This window comes from Bufo gargarizans, chromosome 6 (assembly GCF_014858855.1).
Source record: "Bufo gargarizans isolate SCDJY-AF-19 chromosome 6, ASM1485885v1, whole genome shotgun sequence".
Taxonomy (NCBI): Eukaryota; Metazoa; Chordata; class Amphibia; order Anura; family Bufonidae; genus Bufo; species Bufo gargarizans.
The window spans coordinates 121,775,909-121,802,105 of record NC_058085.1 but is presented as its reverse complement, the minus strand read 5'-3'; the positions used below and the strand labels follow the sequence as shown (position 1 = coordinate 121,802,105).

General features: G+C 43.9%; 1 protein-coding gene across 1 annotated transcript in view; it reads right to left on the bottom strand.

Moving 5' to 3' along the window:
• RAPGEFL1 (Rap guanine nucleotide exchange factor like 1) overlaps nt 1-19,744 on the bottom strand; it is a 66,534-nt gene extending 46,790 nt beyond the window's left edge. The window contains exon 1 of the mRNA XM_044299169.1: nt 17,501-19,744. Within this exon, the coding sequence (XP_044155104.1) occupies nt 17,501-17,891 (391 nt within the window). The 5' untranslated portion in view covers nt 17,892-19,744. The remainder of the gene's footprint in view (nt 1-17,500) is intronic.
• Between the last annotated feature and the right edge of the window lie 6,453 nt (nt 19,745-26,197).

Genomic DNA, 26,197 nt, shown 5'->3' with positions numbered 1-26,197 from the left:
GAACACGTGAGCCTGTATCAATGTGCAATCCTCATGCATAACACAAAAAGCACATGGCACAGTCCTAATACCATAATATATCACATTGTCTGATCATCAGTTATGAAACACAAATATGTACCTGTGGTGTGTGCGCTGGCATGTCGTAGCCTGTAAAATTCGGCACACCCAATGATAACATGCACAGAAATGTGCTACCCGATATATCATTGGAAATACTATAGCCAGGGACATAGACAGAGATTACTTATATTACATTACATAACCACAAAGCAATGTGTGATCTACAGTCAGGAGATCACTATATATTATATAGAAACCCAGCACTGTGAGATCCTGTCCTGATAACCTACAGTCAGTATGTCACTGTATATTATATAGAGACCCAGCACTGTGTGATCCTGTCCTGATAACCTACAGTCAATAGATCACTGTACATTATATAGAGACCCAGCACTATGTGATCTTGTCCTGATAATCTACAGTCAGGAGATCACTGCACATTATATAGAAACCCAGCACTGTGTGATCCTGTCCTGATAACCTAGAGCCAGGAGATCACTGTACATTATATAGAGACCCAGCACTGTGTGATCCTGTCCTGATAATCTACAGTCAGTAGATCACTGCACATTATATAGAAATCCAGCAGTGTGTGATCCTGTCCTGATAATCTACAGTCAGTAGATCACTGCACATTATATAGAAACCCAGCAGTGTGTGATCCTGTCCTGATAATCTACAGTCAGTAGATCACTGCACATTATATAGAAACCCAGCACTGTGGGATCCTGTCCTGATAATCTACAGTTAGCAGATTACTGTACATTATATAGAAATAAAGCACTGTGTGACCCTGTACTCTCAGGAGATCACTGTACATTATATAGAAACCCAGCACTGTGGGATCCTGTTCTGATAATCTTCAGTCAGGAGATCACTGTACATTATATAGAAACAAAGCACTGTGTGATCCTGTCCTCATAATCTTTAGCCAGGAGATCACTGTACATTATATAGAAACCCAGCACTGTGTGATCCTGTCCTGATAATCTACTGTCAGTAGATCACTGTACATTATATAGAGACCCAGCACTGTGTGATCCTGTCCTGATAACCTACAGTCAGGAGATCACTGCACATTATATAGAAACCCAGCACTGTGTGATCCTGTCCTGATAACCTACAGTGGAGATCACTGTACATTATATAGAAACCCAGCACTGTGTGATCCTGTCCTGATAACCTAAAGTGGAGATCACTGTACATTATATAGAAACCCAGCACTGTGTGATCCTGTCCTGATAACCTACAGTGGAGTTCACTGTACATTATATAGAAACCCAGCACTGTGTGATCCTGTCCTGATAATCTACTGTCAGGAGATCACTGTACATTATATAGAAACCCTGCAATGTGTGATCTTGTCCTGATAATCTACAGTCAGTAGATCACTGCACATTATATATAAACTCAGCAGTGTGTGATCCTATCCTGATAATCTACAGTCAAGACATCACTGTACATTATATAGAAACCCCACAATGTGTGATCTTGTCCTGATAATCTACAGTCAGTAGATTGCTGTACACTATATAGAAACCCAGCACTGTGTGATCCTGTCCTGATAGTCAGGAGATCACTGTACATTATATAGAAACCCAGCGCTGTGTGATCCTGTCCTGATAACTTACAGTCAGGAGATCACTGTACATTATATAGAAACGAAGCACTGTGTGATCCTGTCCTGATAATCTACAGTCAGGAGATCACTGTACATTATATAGAAACCCAGCACTGTGTGCTCCTGTCCTGATAATCTACAGTCAGGAGATCACTGTACATTGTATAGAAACCCAGCACTGTGTGATCCTGTCCTGATAATCTACAGTCAGGAGATCACTGCACATTATATAGAAACCCAGCAGTGTGTGATCCTGTCCTGATAATTATCTACATTTAGATCACTGTACATTATATAGAAACCCTATGATGTGTAATCTTGTCCTGATAATCTACAGTCAGTAGATCACTGCACATTATATAGAAACCCAGCACTGTGTGATCCTGTCCTGATAATCTACAGTCAGGAGATCACTGCACATTATATAGAAACCCAGCAGTGTGTGATCCTGTCCTGATAATTATCTACATTTAGATCACTGTACATTATATAGAAACCCTATGATGTGTAATCTTGTCCTGATAATCTACAGTCAGTAGATCACTGCACATTATATAGAAACTCAGCACTGTGTGATCCTGTCCTGATAATCTACAGTCAGTAGATCACTGTACACTATATAGAAACCCAGCACTGTGTGATCATGTCCTGATAATCTACAGTCAGGAGATCACTGTACATTATATAGAGACCCAGCACTGTGTGATCCTGTCCTGATAGTCAGGAGATCACTGTACATTATATAGAAACCCAGCACTGTGTGATCCTGTCCTGATAATCTACAGTCAGTAGATCACTGTACACTATATAGAAACCCAGCACTGTGTGATCCTGTCCTGATAATCTACAGTCAGTAGATCACTGTACACTATAAAGAAACCCAGCACTGTATGATCCTGTCCTGATAATCTACAGTCAGGAGATCACTGTACACTATATAGAAACCCAGCACTGTGTGATCCTGTCCTGATAATCTACAGTCAGTAGATCACTGTACACTATATAGAAACCCAGCACTGTGTGATCCTGTCCTGATAATCTACAGGCAGTAGATCACTGTACATTATATAGAAACCCAGCACTGTGTGATCCTGCCTGATAATCTACAGTCAGTAGATCACTGTACACTATATAGAAACCCAGCACTGTGTGATCCTGTCCTGATAATCTACAGTCAGTAGATCACTGTACACTATATAGAAACCCAGCACTGTGTGATCCTGTCCTGATAATCTACAGTCAGTAGATCACTGTACACTATATAGAAACCCAGCACTGTGTGATCCTGTCCTGATAATCTACAGTCAGTAGATCACTGTACACTATATAGAAACCCAGCACTGTGTGATCCTGTCCTGATAATCTACAGGCAGTAGATCACTGTACATTATAATCCAGCACTGAAATTCCACCCCTAAAATGCTAGTTATTTTATTTTATTTTTATTTCGAGAGAAATACACCACCATCTGCACAACATAAAATATTGCAGATATAGTGACTAGAACAGGTTAAATTTCATGTGCTCCTGGGAGAGCAAACACAGTGACAGTCCTTACTGCCCACGCACCTCCTTAGTAAGAGAGTAGGACAGGCTCGCACTACTCTGCCTCACATTCTGCACCACTAAAGGCCTTAATAATAGCTCAACATTGCAAGTGGCAACATGAAAATGGGGTTAAACCATATAATTTAACCTGTACAATAAATACCAGATCTATTCTAGTAAACAAGCCAGTCTAAATATGCCAGTTCTAGAGCGTATTCATGCGGGTATTAATTAGGGTTGGGGGTCGCTCATTATGGAGGCCTGGATTTCAGCATTGTATATTGACATTCTGCCATTTCTCAGTACAGCAGACTTCGGTTTTCATAGGAATACTCAGTTCGGTTGATTTGCTGATTGAAGTGATGGGGGTGGTAGTGAGGGGGGAGGGGATGTTCATGGGAACTTCAAGTCTTATTTCAACCTGCTACGCAATCTGTTCTCAGACATGCTGTATGTATGTAGAGATTTCCTGTACAAATTATTCCCAATTAGACCAACACTGATATTTTTCATTATCGGAACATTCATCTTATAAGGACATACGATGTGACCGTGACCAATATTATTTAGCAAAAAAAAATTACCTGCATTCGTAGAAAAGAACCATGCAGCATGCCTTGTTCTCTATGGCAGGTACGCTGCAGATTTGCATGCAGCATTGTACAATAGCAGCCAAAGTGGATGAGATTTAAAAAAAAATGTCTGCATCGGACTGCGGAGAGTGTCTGCAGCAGAATCCACACATAACTTGACACGCGGTATGGATTTTAAGTCTGCAGCATGTCAATTATGCTGCTATCTGTCGCAGATTTCATCCTTTGCAATGCAGATTCACTGTTTCCGCAGCAAAATTCGCATGCTTTGGTGTGTCTTTTACCCCTGTAGATTTTCCACCACATGGGAACATACCCTAAGGCCTCTTGCACACAACCGTATGTATTTTGCCATCCGCAAAAAACAGATCTGCAAAAAATACGGATGATGTCCATGTGCATTCCGTATTTTGTGGAACGGAATGGCTGGCCCCATTTTGTGGAACGGAATGGTCCGTTAGGCGGACAATAATAGGACATGTTATATATATAAGCGGAACGGATATACGAAAATACGAAAGCTGTATGCACACGGAGTACATTCTGTTTTTTTTTTTTTGCAGAACCATTGAAATAAACGGTTCCACATATGGACCGCAAATGGAAACCACAAAAAACGGAACGTAAACGTAAAATACGTTCGTGTGGAAGAGGCCTAGGGGAAAAGTCAGCTGCGGGTTTTTTCCATGTCTTTGGATTTCACCCTCTCCATTGCAGAAGGTGAAATCCGCAATAGAAATCCACAGCATAAATTGATGTTCTGCTTTTCCCATAGTCCTGATGATAGGTCATTAATATCTAATTGCCGGGGGTCCAACCCCGCCGATCAGCTGTATGAAAAGAACACAGCGCTGCATTCTCTTCGCCGTCAACATCATCAGCAGCCAGCTCATCCGTCCCATTCACTTGAATGGGATGGAGTGTAACTACAATTGCTCTGTTCTATTCAAATGACTGGGACGGAGGATCTGTAATTACACTGCTCACCGCTGGGATGTCGATGGCGAGCAGGTAAATGGAGAACAAGAGAACCCAGCGCTCACAAGGGCACCGTCTCCTCTTCATATAGCTGATCCTGAGGATAGATGCATATGGGAGAAGTGGAAAGCCCCTCTAAATTCCATGCCATATGTCAAGTTATATGGGGATTTTACTGTAGATACTCAGGGGGACATTTATCATTTGAGATTGTTTTTGTGTCAGGTTTTGCTTTGTGTGTCTACACCAAATTTATGAACTGGTGCACTGTAATATTAGATCTGTTGTGATCGCAATGTGGCTTACACCTTTATGTGTAAAGTGCACCAGGGGGTTGTCTGAAGCGGGTTGCAACTTTTTTGTGATTTTTTGTAAAAGTTGCATATAGTAAATGAGCCGTAATCCAGGTCTAATCTCACAGAACTCTGAGGGCTCATGCCCGTTGCCCGGCCGTGGCTGTATTGTGGTCTGCAAACAGCGGGTCTGCAATACACGGACACCGGCTGTGTGCACCCCGCACCACGGATGCAGACTTTTTTGCGGTGCGGACAATCGGGTGCGGATCGCGGACCCTATTCAAGTGAATGGTTCTGTGATCCGCATGTGGTGGCCCCACAGCCCGGTCGGCACACGGTCGTGTGCATGAGGCCTTAAGCATAGACCACTGTGAAAAGTGGCAAGGATCACAAAAGGCCACAGTTGTGACCTGCGTTGTGACTTTTTAAAGCCACAAAACTGACATGTCTGATTTGATAAATGCCCCCCTCATTTTTTAAATCTCATCCACTCATTTGCTGCTACTGTAAATGCTGGAGATTTTCCAGATGAAGATCTGCTGTGGAAAATCTACAGCACTTAGGCTACATGCGGCCGTATTCTGAGGGTCCTATTGCACCGACCAATAAGGAGCATAGATTATTATTGAAAAAATGATCACCCCATGTAATAGTGTACAGCGACAAAACAACGAGCAATACATAGTTCATTTTCCATGGATTTGTAAAAAGTGCCTTACCGAAGGGTTATATCACTAGTCTCCGACACATCACCTCATCTAATCAAAAATCTACCAGTCATTAGCAGTGTACATGCGCAAGGGGCGAACAGCTACAATCGCAGTAACACGCAAACAATGAATATTTAGCAATTATTGTTTCATTTAATTGAACGTCTTTTGAATGCAAAGAGCTTGATATATCATTGCTTGCCGCTCACTAATTAAAAAATATCTGCCTGCCTAATAAGACCCTTAGGCCGAATGCACACGGCCGTTTTTCACGGCCGTGAGCTGTCCGTGGAACCGCGGCTTGGATTCCTGCTGAAAACAGGAGCGCACGGCGTCATTGGTTGCTATGACGCCGTGCGCTCCCTGCTGCCGCCACAGTGCAGTAATACACTGGTATAGATCATACCAGTGTATCACCGTATTGCGGCGGCAGCAGGGAGCGCACGGCGTCATAGCAACCAATGGCGCTGTGCGCTCCTGCTTTCAGCAGGAATCCAGCCCGTGGTTCCACGGACCGCTCACGGCCGTGAAATACGGCCGTGTGCATTCGGCCTTAGGCTAAATTCACACTGGGGGAGATTTATCAGAACTGATGAAAAGGAAAACTGGCTTAGTTCCCCCAGCAACCAATCAGATTCCACCTTTCATTCTTCAGAGCTCCTTTGGAAAATGAAAGGTTCAATCTGATTGGTTGCTATAGGCAAGTCAGCCAATTTTCCTTTTGACCAGTTCCGATAAACCTGCCCCACTATGTTCAGCTTTCGGCATGTACACCTGGTTATTCTCACAACAACACATCTAATGTGAGCAAATGCTATCATTAGCCAGGCCTAATGCCAAAAGAGGGTTATTTTTGCATATAGTAACCATTACACATTTAAAAAAAAACTGTATCTAAACCTTTAGGGTACTTTCACACTTGCGGCAAAGGATTCCGGCAGGCAGTTCCGGACAGAAACGGATGGCATTTGTCAGACGGATCCGTATGACAAATGCATTGAAATACCGGATCCATCTCTCCGGTGTCATCCGTAAAAAAATTAGCCGGATCTATTTTGCCGGAACACTTAATGCCGGATCTATTTTGCCAGAACACTTAATGCCGGATCCAGCACTAATACACCTTAATGTAAATTAATGCCGGATACGGCATTCCGGCAAGTGTTCAGTATTCTTGGCCGGAGAGAAAACTGCAGCATGCTGCGGTATTTTCTCTGGCGTAAGAGGGACTGAACTGATGCATCCTGAATGGATTACTCTCCATTCAGAATGCATTAGGATAAAACTGATCAGTTTTTTTCCGGTATTGAGCTCTTGTGACGGAACTCAATACCAGAAAACAAAAACACTAGTGTGAAAGTACCCCTAGGTATAGCATCAGTTTACAGAGGCAAATTTAGGGATCATCCACATAACAATATTTTTTCCACACTTCAGAGGAGTTGCAAGAGATGCGGACAGCACACCATGTACTGTCCACATCCGTATATCTGTTCTGTGGCACCCGCAAAAATATAGAACATGTCCTATTCTTGTCCATTTGACGGACAAGGATAGGACTGTTCTATAGAGGCCAGGACATTCCGTTGCACAAAATGTGGAATGCACACGCCGGGTATCTGTGTTTTGCGTACCCGCAATTTGCAGACCGCAAAACAGGCTATGGTCGTGTGCATGAGCCCTTAGCCAGAGGCTGCTTTTACAGGGTCAGTATTTGGTCAGTATTTTTAATCAGCATTTGGCCTCATACACACGACCGTTGTGTGTTTTGCGGTCCGAAAACTGCGGATCCGGAAAACACGGATGACGTCCGTTTGCTTTCCGTCCCAAGAATACGACAGGTTATATTTTTTTTTTGAGGACCACGGAACGGAGCAACGGATGCGGACAGCTGTCCGCATCTTTTGCAGCCCCATTGAAGTGAATGGGTCCGCATCCAAGCTGCAAATACTGCGGCTCGGATGCGGACCAAAACAACAGTCGTGTGCATGAGGCCTTTGTAAGGCTAGGACTACAAGACGACATGTGTCGCGCGACAATTTTTATAATGGTAGTCTATGGTGTCGCACTGCGACATGCTGCAACTGCGATGCGACAGTCGCAGAAAAATCCATCTTGAATGGGTTTTTTGCGACTATCGTGTCGCAGTCGCAGCATGTAGCAGTGCGACTACCATTATAAAAATTGTTGTGCGACAAAATGTCGCCGTGTAGACCTAGCCTAAGTCAGAACCAGGAGTAGGTCCAAAATACAAAGAGGCACAAATCTTTCCCGTGTACTTTTTCCTTGTAGTTTACTGTAGTAGACTAAATACTGACTGTGTAAGGATACAGCTACACAGCGACACTGGTTGTATGACAGCTGGCACGGCTGGGATCGAAGGTGATCCCATACAAATGAATGAGTCACAAATGGGCCACGACAGCGACCACTGAATTTCAAAAAATTCTGCAGAGTTGGATTTTTTTTGCAATTCAGTGGTTGCAGTGTCGGCGCACTGTGACACCATTCATTTCATTCATACGATCCTGGCCACGACAACCAATGTGGCCATGTAGCTTGTACGCTAATAGTGAAATAGGTAGTCAGAGATTCCAGCCCCTAAAAGATTTAAAACATAGGGAGGAATTTATCAAGCCCTGCTCTCCAGAATTCTGGCTTCAAAAGTTGCAAAATATGACTTTTGGTTTTATTAGCCCCCCCACCCCCAAATAAAATGCAACATTTTGAATTTTTACACCATTCAACTTGTTTTTTAAAAGTGGGTGGAAAAGTGGCCATGGTTAGCCTGTTGAGCTGATTTAAAGGGAACCCGTCACCAGTTTTATGGTATCCTAACTAAAGCCAACATAAACTAGTGACAGGTCCCCTTAGCAAAATGCTGGGTCATTTCCTTTAATTGACTTTAAAATCTTGTGCTAAACAGCTCCAAGCGCATGCCAATTGAGTCCCCATATTTATGAGCTTGTGTATCTCCCCGCCCACCTGCTGCTGATTCATATGGAAAAAAAACTGTCAATCAGGCAGGTGGGCGGGGATAGCTGTGAGCTCATGAATATGGGCACTCATTGACATGCACCGGAGCAGTTAGAACCTAGCAGCGTAAAACTGGTAACAGATTCCCTTTAAACCATATTTATCAGCTGCCACTTTTTTTTTTTAAAGGGGTTGTCCGGGATTGGGGACATTGGTGTATGTGTACAATCAGTGTTGGACTGGGGTATCTGGGGCCCACCGTATGGATACATTCAAATATAATACATCATTTAACAGGTTTTTTTATTTGAACATAGGTTAATTGAGGTGCTGTACATTGAATATATGTATGTAGTGCAGTAAATCTAATGTGTTCTGTGCCACTTGTGCAGGGGATGGGAGACAAGGGGCCCACCTTGCTCAGGGGCCCACCGGGGGATTCCCCTGTAACCCTGTGGGCCAGTCCGAGCCTGTGTACAATGGTCCCCTAAATATTACATTCATGCCTGTCCTTCCCTTACCAGACATTTCTGATGGCTCTTTTTCACTTCACTTTCAGCCGAAAGTGCAGTTTCTATCACAGTCAGTGACGTACCGGGTCCCTTTCTGCATAGCGAAGCCTCTTATTCCGCTTCCCAAAGAGCCCGGTGACGTCACCGTCAGCCTCAGTAATTATACCGAGCGCATGGAGGGGCGGTAACTAGGCGGCAACACACCGCACTAAGCCATGCCTCTCTGGTCCGGCAGGGGGCATTCTTACCAATGAAGGAGGCAGGAGGTGTTTAGGGGCGTGACTAAGGGGAGGAATAGTTGCGGCAGGAGGCGGCATATGAATTAGGGGGAGGCTGTACGGTGCGCTGCGACCCAGAAAGCAGTGCGTCAGGAAGTTACCGCACACATAAACAGAGAGTTAAATAATCAATGGGGGACTGTAGGAGCCCTGCTGAAGTGTAAAAGTACCTAAAAACATCTGGGGGGACCTTCAAACCACTATTAATAGTGATTTAACTGGTTTAAAAATAACAAATAAAATTGATCCCGGACAACCCCTTTAAATCGAAACAAAAGGTTGCAATCTTAGGGCTCTTTTACACAAGCGGATGCTGTGTGGGTAATCCGCTGCGTGTTAGAGAGCCAAGCCCCTCTCCGGACAGCAGAGACCCTAACATGACTGATAATGCTCCGTGTCTCTGCTGTCCGGAACGGGGTTTGGCACTCTTTCATGCAGCGGATTACCCGCACGGCATCTTGTGAGAAAGAGCCCTTACTCTTTACATTCCTGCAATTTACATTAAAGGGGTGGTGTATTAAAGGGAACCTGTCACCAGGATTTTGTGTATAGAGCTGAGGACATAGGTTGCTAGATGGCTGCTAGCCCAGTCCCCATAGCCCTGTGTGCTTTTATTGTGTAAAAAAAACGATTTGATACATATGCAAATTAACCTGAGATGAGTCCTGTCTCTGACTCATCTCAGGGACAGGACTCATCTCAGGTTAATTTACATATGTATCAAATCGTGTTTTTTTTTACACAATAAAAGCACACAGAGCTATGGGGACTGGGTATTGTGGATGTGCTAGCGGCCATCTAGCAACCCATGTCCTCAGCTCTATACACAAAATCTCAGTGTTTAAAATTGGTTGCAAATTATGGAAACACAGAATCAAAGAAAACTTCCCCTAATGAAAATGTTGTTTTTGGCCAGTAGTTTTCATCAGTATTTGTAAGCCAGGAAGGGGTCCACAACACACAAATGGCACAAATCTTTCTATGATAATTTTTCTGTATGGGTTCCGCTCCTGGTTTGGGCTCAGGCTAGTTGCACACTAGAGTTTAGGATCCGGCAGGCTTTTCCGGCAGGGAACAGCCTACCGAATCTCTCTGCAATCCCCATTAACTATATGAAGAACGGTGGAGATCTGGCTGCAAGTCGGAAAATATGCAGAGAATCATTCAGATTCTAAAAACTAGTGTGCAACTAGCCTTACAAATATTAATGAAAATACTGCCCATGTTAAAGAGGCCTTTCCATAAACACTTAGGTCTTCTTTGGTGAACCTAAACTAATATATTTTGAAATTGCATAAAAATTAATTTCTTGCTATACATCTCTGTCTTCCTGAGTGGGAGTGATGCTGTCATAAAGAACGGGAGTCACAAAAATATCAATCTGTAAAGGAACCAATTCTATTGATAAAACGAATTAAACCGTGGAATTCCTAGTTATGCAACTGCCCAAATGTATTAGTGTAGGTTCACTGTTTGGGTCATCATAAACATCTTTCCCTGAGGCCTGCACCAAGGAAGAGGTGCCAGGTCAGGTGGCATGGAGTGAAGAGCCTTGCTGGATTTTGTAATGATAACCACCGGAGCAGGTAATAGTCCTTTTTACATGGGGCACCCAGAGAGCAGGCTTTTAACAACATATTTACACAATCATTGGGCCCATTAAATGGGCCCTAAATCTGGAGACGTTTAGGGCAGTAAGTTGTCTGAGGACTCTGACCAAATGTTAGTTTATGGATTTTGCCTCTTTAAGGCTAGGGCTACACGGCGACATGTGTCGTGGTACAATAAGTTGCGCAACAAAAAGGGTAGAATTGCACCAATATAACGCAACATTTTTTGTAATGATAGTCAATGGTGTTGACATGATGCAACAGTTGCACAAAAATCCAACTTCAATGCAACACCATAGAGTATCATTACAATAAATGTCACTGTGTAGCCCTAGCCTAAATCTTTATCTCTTCTCTTCATCTACCTCATTCTACATCCACTTGTACCTTAATGCATAGCAAGGATAAGACTGAGTGGTGGTCACATCAGAAACAGTAAAGCACCATCAAGCATAGATGAAGCAATTTAAAGAAGAGTTACGCAACTCACAGCTTACAAAGGCCGACATCAATCCTATCATTTCCTACTTATCCAGGTCTAGTTACCAGGCTTAGCATCTCTGTTTTAATCAGCCCTAAAAATATCACTCTTAGCCCTCCATATAAACTTGATGAGCCTGACCGGTCAAGTCAACACTTATAGATCACAGCATCTACAATAACCCCTGGATAAGGTTGTGCCATTGTGAAATGAATGCCAGTGGCATTTCAAGAATTTGATAGATGCTCCACTGTATGATGTTTTACATGGGTATTTTGCCCTAGAAGTATTGCTTCTAGATGAGAATTTGGCACCTCACTAAAGCATAGAGCGACAGCACACAAAGCTCCAAAATGAATGAAGTGACAGGTCGAGCGTGTCCCATAGAGATGAATGGAGCGGCAGTGCACATGCCTGACCTCCCACTCCCATTCTTGTGATTGGAAGGGGTCCCATCGAATAGTTGTGCCCTATCCTGTGGATAGGGAATAACCTAATCTACTCAGGGGCTCTCTGCTATGCTTCTCCTTTCACTGGCGCCTTTCCCCCCTTCCTCACTGGGTCCAGCTTCAATTAGCTGAAGGTCCCGTCCCACAAGGCCATAAACAACTTTTTTGCTACCGTGCCTCATCACCCAGTAGCAGGTAATGCCCCTCCCTTTTTAACCAGACATCTTATTCTGCCCATTTCTTTACCCCCAGTGAACTGCAGGCTACTGCCAATCCCTAACTTTGCCAAACCAGTGGCCATCCCACATCATGATTCACAATACAACATTGGCATTAGTGGGCTTCCCATCTTCAACCACCACCCACACACGCAGCCCATTTTTAGCATGGTCATTTCTGGGATGCTACTAGACTATGTTCATGATCTTCATCTATAATAGAAGGCATCAATCTGGCACAGATCCATCCTCCAACAGATCTAAGTAGTCACCAGTGGACCTCATTGTCTTTGAGGCCTAGTTCACACCTGATCAGTGATTTCCATTATTGTGAGTGGAACCTACATACAGATAAGGTTTCGTTCACATCACCGTTCAGTCTTTCCGTTCTCCTGCCACGTTTAGGAGCAGGAGAACGGAAAGGACGGAGAAGGCACATAACTGAGCCCTAGGACCCCCTTAGAGCCCTTAGGACCCCATAGACTATAATGGGGTCTGTTATGTTTCCACTCAGAAGATGATGCATGCACAACTTGTCTCCGCTCCAAAATCATCTTCTGAGAAGAAACATAACAGACCCCATTAGTCTATGGGGTCCTTAGGCTCCGTTTGGCTTAGTTATGTAGCTTATCCGTCCTTTCTGTTCTCCTGCTCCTAAATGGAGCAGGAGAACGGAAAGACTGAACAGTTATATGAACGAAGTCTAAGATATAATGGAAAAATTTGCACCTGTTCTGCGTTTTTGACTTGCAACTGGTTTTGGCTCACAATCACTGATCACGGATGTGAGAACTAGGTCTAAGGAGGTTTGTTGGGTTTTTGACAAGAGCCTAAAATTATCAATAATTGGTACTCTGGTTCTTCCACTTTATGGAAGAGACTTCTAAAGTCTACAATAATATGTCCGCCCTTGCGTTATGCCAACCTGAAAATCTGTGTCAATGGAAGCATTAGGTGTAAGCAATGTTGGCTGATCACCTCTTATCTAGTCATCCAGAGTAGAGTGAAATCACTACAGATTTGTACATGTCTCAAAATGAAACAAAAGCAATGTAAGAAATTGAACTGAATCTGTTATGTGATTAAATAGCTTCTCCTAAATGGAGGATCAGGCCCCTTTTAAAAATGCGTTTTTTGGTGAAAGGGATTTCTTCACTCTCATTCACAGGATGAAGGCTCTTTTGCCCTCTGTTTATCCGGTATACAACAGAGTGCTCATTTTTTCATTTTTGCTGGATGGAATAGTGCCGCAGACTGTGCCATTCTATCCTATGAAAAAATACATATTTGTTAAATGTTTATTATAGTAGTCTAGGGGTGATAGGTGCCACTATATGGCGACCTTCACAGCATCCCTTTAAAGGGGCTGTTCTGGATTTTCATATTGATAGCCTATCCTCATGATAGGTCATCAATATCTAACCGGGAGTCGAAATCCCCATGGATAAGCTGTCTGAAGAGGTTGCACGGCTCGTCTAGTACTTCCTAGGCCAGTGATGTCACATTTATCAGTCACATGGCCTAGGCACAGCTGAGTCCCGATCAACTGAATGAGCCTGATCTGCAATACCAAGCACAGCTATTATACAATGTATGGTCCTTTGCATAGTATACTGGAGAGTATACTCACAGAAGCATTGTGGCCAACATCAAAATCCCGGACAACCCCTTTAACTGTTAAGTCAAGAGCTGTTCAACAGCTTTTCATAACTTACAGTTATGTGCAAAATATTAGCAGTCTAACATTACTGTGTGTGTTTAATTGCTGTTTTTGGAAGAAAAGATAATACAACGTGGGAAAAAAATCATAACTAGGTGTAGCCGAGTAATGGGCAACCAACTTTGGCTTTAAAATGGCAAACTAAACCCAAAACACGTGGTCGGAAAATAAATACTGCCATCCATGTAGATCATAGAATAACAAGAATGGCAAAGAAGCATCCAATGAAAAGCTCCAGGGAAACTAAAGAAGATCTTCATTCAGAAGACACCTACATGAAGCCAAACTCTCTTTAAGAAACCCTCGTAAAGTACCATTGTTGAGAAAAAGACGTGTTGAAAGGGTTTCAGTTTGCCAAATAACACATTGACTGGCCTAAAGAGAAGTGGCACAACATTCTATGGACAGATGAGAGCAAGATTGTTCTTTTTGGGTCTAAAGGCTGCAGACAATTTGTGAGATGACCCATAAACACTGAATTCAAGCCACAGTACACGGTGAAGACTGTAAAACAAAGAGGTGCAAGCATAATTATAATTATAAATAATTTATCGAATACCAGGCACCATGGACCAGTTTGAATATATCAAAACACTAGAAGAGGGCATGTTGCCTTATGCTGAAGAAGAAATGCCCTTAAAATGGGTGTTTCAGCAGGACACTGACCCCACAAACACCAGGAAGCGGGCAACATCCTGGTTCTAGACCGACAAGACTGATGTTATGAAGTGGCCAGTCCAAACCCTAGACCTCAATCCGATTGACAATTTGTGGAGCCACATCAAAAATGCTGTTTTTGCTGCCAAACCCAAGAATGAAGAACTGTGGAATGTAGTTCAGTCAGCTTGGGCTGGAATATCTGTTCGCAGGTGTCAAATATTAGTTGACTCTATATCACACACATATAAAGCAGTAATCAGAAATAAAGGTTATACAACTAAATATTAGTTCAGTGATTAACAGAAAAGCTAAATCTGTAAACAATTTTCTCTTTATAGTGGAGATATTTCGGTTTGTAACTGAAAATGCAAACACTGCTGTTTTTTTTTTAACACCCTATTATTCCTTTTTCTTCATTTTTGTATAAAAATTTATATTTTGTTCATGTTTTCATTTGGAATAGAATGTGCAATGCTCCCAGTGCCTTTGTGTATATGGAAATAAATGCTATTATGAGGAATTAGCTGATACTGCTATTATTTTGCACATAACTGGTATATGTTAAACAGATGCCATAATAGTCTATAGGTGATGCAGGCATTAAACAGATGCCCAACAGTGGCATCCATCACCCATAGTCTACCATGGCATCCGTTTAATGGATATGTTATGAAAAGCTATTGAGTGGCTCATGAAGTATCCATTGAACATATACCATTATAGACAGACGTCAGTGTTAGGCATTCGTCACAGCTGCTTTTCCCGGCGCGGAATTCAATAACACAGCGGGAAAAGAGCTTTGTAAATTCTTTGCTTTACTTTATTGTTTTTGTATAGATTTTATGTCTTGTCATACTCATAACTTCTTTTAAATTTCATATGGCTGTCTTTATGTTCACTATATGCCATTACTTGGTGATCGACGGAGGTCTGACAACTGGGACCCTCACCAACTGGAGTAAAGTAGCCATGGAGCTCTGTGCAGCATCAAGGCTCCTTCTAAATTTGTCCTTGTACAGATCCATAGCCATCTAGGTGTGGTGCAGGTACCTCAGCTCAGCCCTGTCTACTTGAAAATAGAGTTCTCTGCACAACACCAAGATGGGCGCAGTACTGTTGAGAGAAAATTAGATTGTCATTGGTGATTAGATGGAGATTGGTGGAGATCCAACTGCAGGGACCCCCACGATCAGTAATTCATAGCATAATTTAGCGATATGATTATTTTCTACAGATGGAATACCACTTTCATTGTGTAACTGCTATCTGAGTTCCCCTAGTGCACTGCTCTCTGATAACAGGAAAACCAGTAGAATTAGGAGTTTAAATTTAGATGTGAATGGAGAAGAAAATATTGGGAATCATTGTTGCCCATAGCAGCCAATCAGAGCTCAACTTTAATTTGCTAAACTGCTCTGCAAAAATGCAAGCTGCAATGTGATTGGGTGTTATGGACAACAATGCCAGCTTTTCTCTTAGAAACCTGCCTCGTAACTTAGAAAGGGCGTACCATAAGTCGAATCAAGTAGTTACAAATATGATCAAAATTTGATGTAAATTCCAAATATGGAATGTTGTCCAAAAGAAGAGTTTTTCTTTATAGGGTTTGCTTACCCTTTAGATATTGATGACCTATCCTCCAGATAAGTTGTCAATATTAGATTGGTAGGTAGGGGTCCAACAAACAGCACCCCACCAATCAGCTATTGGCAACCAGCGGTGGCAGATGCAATTTGGACAGAGCCAGAAACAAAATGCAAAATGTGAGAGGAGCTGCAATACGCTGGCAAGACCACTACACGCGGAGACGGGCCTTCTGTTTCCAATGTTTCCAGCTCAGGCAACTGCCACAAACAGCTGGGTAGGGGAGACATTTTTGATTGGTGGGGTCTAATCACTGGATGCCCACTGGTCAGTAGAACTGGGAACCCTTTACCCCCCAGCCGCATGACGGCAGCAGGGAGGCATATGAAAGGAGCATTGGTCAAACATGTGCTGCTGATGAAGTCTGCAGGACTGCAGAAACAACCAAGCGGATCCATCCAGTGGATAGTTGATAAATGTTTTATACTAATGTAGCATCTGTAATTATACTGTACACTCTTATTACTATGAGGGCACCTTTTGTTTCAGTGTGCTCTGCAGTAACAGGCAAGTGCCAACTGGTACCAGTACCAATGTGTAGGGAAAAATAGCAACCCTTGCACCTTTTAACACCAGACTGATTCCTTGCATTGGTACTGTTACTAAAGTCTGCTCATCTCATAGTACTGATGCCATGGTTTTGGCTAGGCCAACATCTGCATGGGCTTTACATGTTCTTTATGAATTTATACTCGTCTGAATGCTCCAGTTTTCTTGAACACTTCAAAATCAAACTAATTGGAAAATTGGCTTCCTATAACATTGGCGTAACATGACATCCATGTATTAAGTGTACTTAGGATAAAATATAAATCTTATATCTTCATGTAAGGTCTCAGACACATAAGCTACAAAACAGGTATTTATATTTCTCTATGGAACATGTCATATACCTGTTTGTGACACACAACATAAGTTACTGACCTCATCAAAAACAATCACTTTGTTATGCAGTCTGTGTGCTAACCTTCTATGTATCAACAAAGCTTTGGAAATTCCATTATTCATGACCCAGACATGATGCATTATTTGTACTACCCAAGTGCAATTCCAACTGTTGCTCCTTGGCATCACCAACAGACGCACCATAAGTTATATTTATATATATCTATATAAAAGTAATACCCAACCATAATAACTTACCTGCTGCATCACTCAGTCTAGGTGCAGTAAGTAATTGGTCCAGAATCCTGCCCAATAAGGCCTCTGGAGTATCCGGGGCAAGAAGTGGTCCAGGAGGAGTAAGAGACCATCCAACAGACCCTGGTGGTGGAGTCAGAGGTTCTGAAGGTGACAGTTCATCAGATGAGAAAGAAAGTGGTGAGCGTAGTCCATCAGGAAGCTCCAGGCAGTCATGAGAAGGTTGTGGAGCTCCAGATGGGTCTTCTTCAACTTTTTCCCCACTAGAGGAATCTCCTGGTGTATCCCTCAGAAATGAGGGCAAAATTTTGGACACACTTTGCCTACGGTGTAGATGTCTGGGACCTGACAGATGGGAGCTCTGCTTCTTTAAGAATTTCTCCAAAGGCTTCATGGTTTGAGGGTACAAATGGATGAAAATGGAAAGAAAGGGGGCAGAGCCCCCCCAAACATATAAGGCACTAGTAGACAGAAGGTTTATCGGGCACCACGAAACAAAATACAAACGTGCTTAAAACACTCAAACAAAAATAGTTTCTTTTTATCAAAATGATGAGGTAGCTCAAAAACAAGGTCCTGGATGTGGGAAAAATGTCCACTCAATTAACGTACATTTAATGAGTATCCTAATTAGAAAATGAAAGACTATTATCAAAACATAACAAGATTATTTAAAAAAATATGCAGAAAAATCTAAAGTGGGTGGGATGATATAGAACTGAGATGTAGATATCCTCCAAAAACAGAGCAAGGTCAGGAACCAGCAATGGTCAATGCATGGGCCACATACGGAATTGTACCAGACATCTAAGAGCCACTAATATAAAGTGAGTGCAATGATATGGATGACAAATAAAATAGGAATGTGATGCGGTGCAAGTGTTAGCCCCCGGAGGGTTGTAAGCAGGAGATTGGTGCCCTCTCTATCTTACCCAATGCCCATGTCTGCAGTCAGCAGGTGCCAGACGCTCTCCGCACTGGAAGATAGACAGCACCTGTCTCTGCTGCTGTCTCTGCACTGCTCTCCAGCTGTCTCAGCTTGCAGGTTCCATGCAGAAGGTTCTCTGTAGTCTCAGCAACGATAATGCCCAGTCTTTCACCTGGCAGCTCTTCCACAGCCTTGTGCCCAGTGCCCCTCTCTTCTTTCTCACACTGTCTCCCCTCTTTCCTTGCCCCCTCCTCCTTTGTTCCCCCTCTGCTTTTCTTTGCTTCTTCCCTGGCTTCCCAGAGGAGGGAGGGTGAGAGAAGCAGAAGGAGGGGGTATTAGGGGGGGTGATGCTTAATTAAAAGCTGTGATCCTGACAGCACAGAAGCCTTGTGTGTGAGGAGGCATGTGCTTTGTGATGTGTAATTTTCAATGTTATATCCCCCCCCTCCCTGCTTATTCTATGTGTAGTGAGTGTGTAATGTGGGGGAGGCGTGTGCTGCACCCTAGCTTATGAGGAGGGTCTCCCAGTACAGGGAAGGAGGGTCCCACTATGATGAGAGGTCCCTGGATGTGTGGGGGAGGCAGGGACAGTCACTGCGTGCATGCGTATGTCCCTCCCCTCCCTGCTGCCCTCATCTCTCCCCTCCCTCAATATTTACCTGTCTCTCTGTTTCCTCAACGTGCTCAGCACTTCACACACTGCCCCCTCCCTCTATAAAGGCAGCTGTATCACCAACCTCACACCTCTTCCAATGCACAACCTCCTCTATAGTAACAGAGGTACCCCCAAATATAGTTGTACCCCTTCTACAAAGACAGATGTACCCTGACTTCATACCTCAGAAAATGTACCATTTACCGGTACTCAATTGAATCCCCAAATGCACCCACTGCTGTAGAGACTGAGATGACTACACTACATGCATAGCAATACTAAGGTTTCCTCAACCTCAGCCTTCATAAAATGTAGCCTCCTCCTCCAGAGACAGGGGTTTCCTCCTCATATATACTACACCTGCCCCCCAGTGGTCCCTGCCACCACTTTACCCCTGATTCAGAATATAACTTACCACCTGTCTGCACCCACACACCCCCTTCTTACTATATATATTTCATTTCATGCAAATACCCCAAACTTCATGATGTTATTCTAGATAAAACCATTAATTGCTGCCTATAGCTTTACTCCAGTCTCTAAGCCTGATGCCCCCGTCCCAGTTTTCAGTTCTTTAGGCTACCCCCCTCTACACTGTCTTTACCACCGGTCACCTCGATACATCGCTGTGATCCTGGCTTCCTTCTTCCCTGAAATGACAGCCTCCCCTCCCCCTATCCTAAGTCCAGGTACAGGGTGTGAGTCACCCTGTATGTGCAGTACGCCTAGCTGCCACCTCATGCTCCGTACACTGTGCATTTGGAAGAACAGGGGAGATACAGGGGTGGCTATATGGAGTTAATGGAGCTATAGGGAGAGGTTATATGGAGAAATAGGAGATATAAGGGGAGGATATATGGAGTAATAGGAGGAGATATAGGGAGAGGTTATATGGAGTAATAGGAGGAGATATAGGGAGAGGTTATATGGGGTAATAGGAAATATAGGGGGAGGTTATATGGAGTAATAGGAGGAGATATAGGGAGAGGTTATGTGGAGTAATAGGAGGAGATATAGGGAAAACATGTGGAGTAATAGGAGGAGACATAAGGAGAGGTTATAGGGAGTAATAGGAGGAGATAAAGGGAGATGTTACATGGAGTAATTGGAGCAGATACAGGGAGAGGCTATATGGAGTAATAGGAGGAGATCTAGGGAGAGGTTTTATGGAGTAAGAGGAGGAGATATAGGGAGAGGTTATATGGGGTAATAGGAAATATAGGGGGAGGTTATATGGAGTAATAGGAGGAGATATAGAGAGAGACTATATGGGGTAATAGGAAAAGATGGAGGGGAGGATATATGGAGTAATAGGAGAAGATATAGGGAGAACATATGTGGAGTAATAGGAAGAGATATAGGGAGAGATTATATGGAGTAATAGGAATAGATATAGGGAGAAGTTATGTGGAGTAATAGGAGGAGATATAGAGAGAAGTTATATGGATATAAGGATAGGTTATATGGAGTAATAGGGGGAGATATAAGGATAGGTTATATGGAGTAATAGGAATAGATATAGGGAGACGTTATGTGGAGTAACCGGAGGGAATATAAGGAGAAGTTATGTGGAATAATAGGAGGTGATATAAGGATAGGTTATATGGAGTAAAAGGAGGAGATATAGAGAGAGGCTATATGAAATAATAGGAGGAGATATGGGGGGGAGGTTATATGGAGTAATAGGAGGATATATAGTATATATCTATTTTTTTACTGGCACAACACAGATGTTGCATCCATTTTTCACTGAAGACTAATAGGAAACAAACTGGAAATAAATTTACAGCTGAGCAGCGTCCGTGGATTATGGATGACACACGGACCAAACATGGATCCTTCACGGACATCTTTTATGGTGGTTATACAGAGTAAAGACTTAGGCCTGTTTTAAACAGGGGCATTGCCGTTACTCCTGTAGGCTCAGCTCTCTCTGCCACGCTCTCTGCACTTTGACAGGGCCTGTCAGTGTAAGGCCTCTTGCACACAAACGTTGTAAATCTGTTTCGTGCATTGGGGACTGCAATTTGCGGTTCTATTTTTTTGCGGTGCAGAGTTACGGACAGAAACACTGTTCCGATCCGTGCTTCCATTCCGCATCTCCGTGAATGAGCCACGGGCACACAACGTTTGTGTGCAAGAGGCCTAAATGTGATCACGCCTGGCCCTGACTTCTAAAATCCAGCGCTGCTTCGTGCACTTCAGTATCCGACAAGGGCGCACTACAGGAAAAAGGCTCACTGTACAGAAGAGAACTGCTGGCGGCGGCGAGCCTCTTTCATGCTCTCCATTTTGTGCTACTGGACATAGACTAGTACAGTACCTTCTGTGAATAATATACCTATAAATATATCCTCATGTATAGTTCTCATTCAGGCACAACTACTCACTATTAGCCCTATTACCCTTCTGTAAGGGTCACGTACACATACACACACACAGGGGGGAGGATAGTGACCACGGCGCTCCTCCCTCACCCCTGGCTCTGCCTACTTGCCTCGCAAGTCCTGATGACAGGGGACAACTGGACGGCAGTCCCTAGCTTAGAATACGTGCTGGGAGGACAGACAAGACAAATAACAGATAGTGAACGGACCGGGTCAATACCAAGAGAGCAACGCAGTACAAAAGGAGTAAGCAGAGAAGAGTCTGGAGAAGCCGGGGTCAAATACCAGGAGAGTAATGAAGTACAACAGGAGTCCGCAAAGAATCATCAGGTGGAAGCCGGGGTCAGAATACCAGGAGAGCAGCGCAGAACAGGAGGAACAGGCAGAGGATCGTCAGGGAATACAGGAACAGGTAAGTATGCCAGGCAACAAAATCGCAATGAACCTAATTAACAGGCAACCTGTGGGGAGCAGGCTGCCTGTTAAATACTGACCAGATGGGGTCATGTGACGTGGCCAGCGCCACATGACCCACACTAGTGAATACAGCTGAGCACTGAGTGCCCAGCTCGGTGCTCAGACTTCCCCTGGTTGCCGGGGGAACTGAGGACGCCGGCTGCGTGGAGGAGACGTGCGTGGCCGGTCTGTCCCGCCCACTATCACCTAGGAGACGAGAACACTGTGCGCGTCCTCGCTCCTGCACAGAGACGGGGCGCCGACGGCGCTGAGGAGAGAGAGCGCCTCGGCGTTCCGTGACACCTTCCTTGTTGCCATTGTTCCCTCTCTCATTTTGTACACTATGAATTTTTTTTTCCATTAAATAGCCATTTTAATGGTATAGTTTTTTTTTGTTTTTTTGTTGCTTTTACTGACCCCCCTCCAAAAAATGCAAGTAAAAATGAAACCGCACCTGAGAAATAGAATTTATTATAACTTTAACTAGAATTTATTGAAGCATCCATTTACTGGAATACGCTGGAAATCTTAGAGTTGCGCTCGCTTTCCGGATGTTCATTGTACACATACAGATGTTCAGCGCTGCAGAGCGCGGTGCATGCATTTTATACACATACATTCTGTATTTTTTGTATAGACAACCTACAAGCTGAAACAAGCACTAGGTTCTTTTCTTGGGAGGGAAAACAGGTTGATTAACTGTTTTCTAGCCAGAGGGGCCACAGTATCTTTTGTAGACTTATAGTCTGGTGGCACACAATGTCCCAGTGCATTTTGGGTTAACATAAGCAACACCTACACACCCAGATCCTTTCCATACATTAACTATACTTACCACTCCCTCCCTTTCCCGCCACTCTAATAACTATTCACAGATAGGCCAACGCCCGCACAAGCCGAGGTTCAAACTCCAGGTAAACATGTTGTGTTGGAACAGCACATCAGGAAATGCAGGCCTCAACCTGCTCCAGCTGCTTGACTTACACCTTGTCCTTCTTTAATCTAGTGAATGGAAGACCGCTGTCTTCTAGACAGTTCCGTGTCATGTACCCAAATACTTAGGAAAATCTCTCTGCAATTACAGCTGGAAAGAAAGATTGGACATGTTACAATTGAACCTTTCCGATCTCTCTGCAAAATAAGTGTAGCTTATCTGAGATGGATCTAGATTATGGAGATGTTAGGCAAGAAAGTTGTCAGGCAAAAGTTATCTTATGTCTATGGACATAGGGTTTCATTGCTGCTAAAGCTACTTTTACATGGGATTATTGGGAGCGAACAGTAATAGGAATGATCATTGCCTCTTGCAAATATATATCAGCAAACCAGCAGAATGAAGAGACCTGAGGGTCATCTCAACTCTATGAAACCAGCTGTGGACCCAGGAAACTAAAAAGTCTGCTGTGGATCGCTATTGAATGGGGAATACAATTATTTAGTGAAACAGACATGAGTAGGGGTGACAGGTAGTGGCGACTCTAGGAACAATATATAGGGGGGGGGGGGCGCATAAGATACCATAGTGAAAAATGGGGGGCACTAATAATTTTCACCACTGAAAAAAACTAAATAAGTATATATAAATAAGATTACAAAATACGAGCGTATTGCGGTGTGCAGGGGTACATTTTGATTGTACTAACCTAATACTTAAAAGACAAGCTTTCAAGAGTTTTCCTTTCTTCCTCGTTATTGCTTTAGACCTGGGAAAGAGATAGACACTCTCGAAAACTTTTCTTTATAGTTTAAGGCAGTTTCAGCAAACACCAGAACTGTGTAAATAATCCCATATGTTAAACATGTCACTAAACGCTCACAGGCTTATTCACAAAAGGGTGAAGAGTTTGGAGAAGGGAACAATCTAGGACAACATAACTGAATAGGAAAGTGAGCTGAATTGGAGAATTGTTTTCAAATCAGCTATGTTGTCCTATATTGTTCACTTCTCCAAACTCTTCACCCTTTTTTTGAAATAACCCTGTGGGTGTTGTTGGTGTGTGCAACTAATACTACTTACCATGTACCAATTTTACACAGTTGGCCACTTCCTACCTACTTAAAAGTTAAAATTAGACATTAATAAACTACATTTATAATAAAACAATTTACTTACCAAAGAAGCTATTCAGTCTTCTGCTGTGCCGTCCTCTGCTTGCGTCCGCGGATTCTTTCCCCTCCTTTCTGTCTCTCCTCAGTGAGCAGGAAGTTATGGGGGATCTGTGAATGACACTGTTATGGGGATCTGTGAATGACACTGTTATGGGGGATATGTGGATGACACACTGTTATGGGGGATCAGTGAATGACACTGTTATGGGGGATCTGTGAATGACACTGTTATGGGGGATCTGTGGATGACACTGTTATGGGGATCTGTGAATGACACTGTTATGGGGATCTGTGAATGACACTGTTATGGGGGATCTGTGGATGACACACTGTTATGGGGGATCAGTGAATGACACTGTTATGGGGATCTGTGAATGACATTGTTATGGGGGATCTGTGAATGACACTGTTATGGGGATCTGTGAATGACACTGTTATAGGGGATCTGTGAATGACACTGTTATGGGGGATCTGTGGATGACACACTGTTATGGGGGATCTGTGAATGACACTGTTATGGGGGATCTGCGAATGACACTGTTATGGGGGATCTGTGAATGACACTGTTATGGGGGATCTGTGAATGATACTGTTATGGGGGATCTGTGAATGACACTGTTATGGGGGATCTGTGAATGACACTGTTATGGGGGATCTGTGAATGACACTGTTATGGGGATCTGTGAATGACACTGTTATGGGGGCAGGGGCGTACATAGAAATCATTGGGCCCCATAGCAAAAATCTGAATTGGGCCCTCTAACCCCGCCCCCTAGCCTGGCCCATCCCACCTTCTGCCCTGGCTTCTCCCCTGCCACACCCCCATTTGCAAATAAAGAAATGTATACATGACCTACCAAAAAACGTTAGGGACACTGGCGTAATTAGAAATGAATGAGCCCCACAGCAAATTTTTGAATGGGCCCTCCCAGTTGTCCAGCACCACTGACCGGCAGAGACCCTTGACTTCTTCCCTAATACAGTCCAATTATCGTCCAATAGACAAGTGAAGGAAATATATGTATACTGTAGTATGATATTTTGACACTGTCTATTGGACGATAATTGGACTGTATTAGGGAAGAAGTCAAGGGTCTCTGCCAGTCAGAGGTGCTGGACAACTGGGGGGGCCCATTCAAAAATTTGCTGTGGGGCCCGTTCAAAAGTTTCCTGTGGGGCCCAGTCATTTCTAATTACGCCAGTGCCAGTAAGAGAGACTGTTATTAGTAAAGGAATTTTTTGCTTAATGATCTGGGTTGGGGTTGAAAAGATAGTGACCGGGGGCTGGGGTAGTCTTACTGTGTGGGCGGGCTGGCAGTGGCACAGGTCCGGACTGGCTGCAGGATGCGGTTTGGCTGGCGACACTGGCGAGGCAGGCGGGCACCACAAGTCACTTTCAACTTCTTCCACGCTGGGTGTGCCAATTAGCTGGGCCATCAGCATCTTTACACACTCCTAATGCTGATTGGCCCAATGTGCTGTGCAGGTACACGAGCCGAGGGAGCGCGCAGCCAGGCTGGGTCCTAGGGAGCGCGCAGAGTCCATGAGAGTTCAGGGCGGGGGGCCTTCAAGCTGAGCCTGCAGTGAGCGCAGTTGCAGGGGGCGGGGCCTTCCGTGTGCTCTGGGCCCCCCTGTGCCGCGGGCCCCATAGCAGTGGCGTAACCTGCCTATATTGGCGGTACGCCACTGTATGGGGGATCTGTGGATGACACTGTTATGGGGGATCTGTGGATGACACACTGTTATGGGGGATCTGCGGATGACACACTGTTATGGGCGATCTGTGGATGACACACTGTTATGAAGGATCTGTGGATGACACTGTTATGGGGGATCTGTGAATGACACTGTTATGGGGGATCTGTGAATGACACTGTTATGGGGGATCTGTGAATGACACTGTTATGGGGGATCTGTGGATGACACTGTTATGGGGGATCTGCGGATGACACACTGTTATGGGGGATCTGTGGAGGACACACTGTTATGGGGGATCTGTGGAGGACACACTGTTATGGGGGATCTGTGGAGGACACACTGTTATGGGGATCTGTGGATGATACTGTAGCAATTGTACACCACACTGCCCCCACGGTAGTAATTGTACCCCACACTGCCCCTACAGTTGTAATTGTCCCCCACACTGCCCCCAACAGTAGTAATTG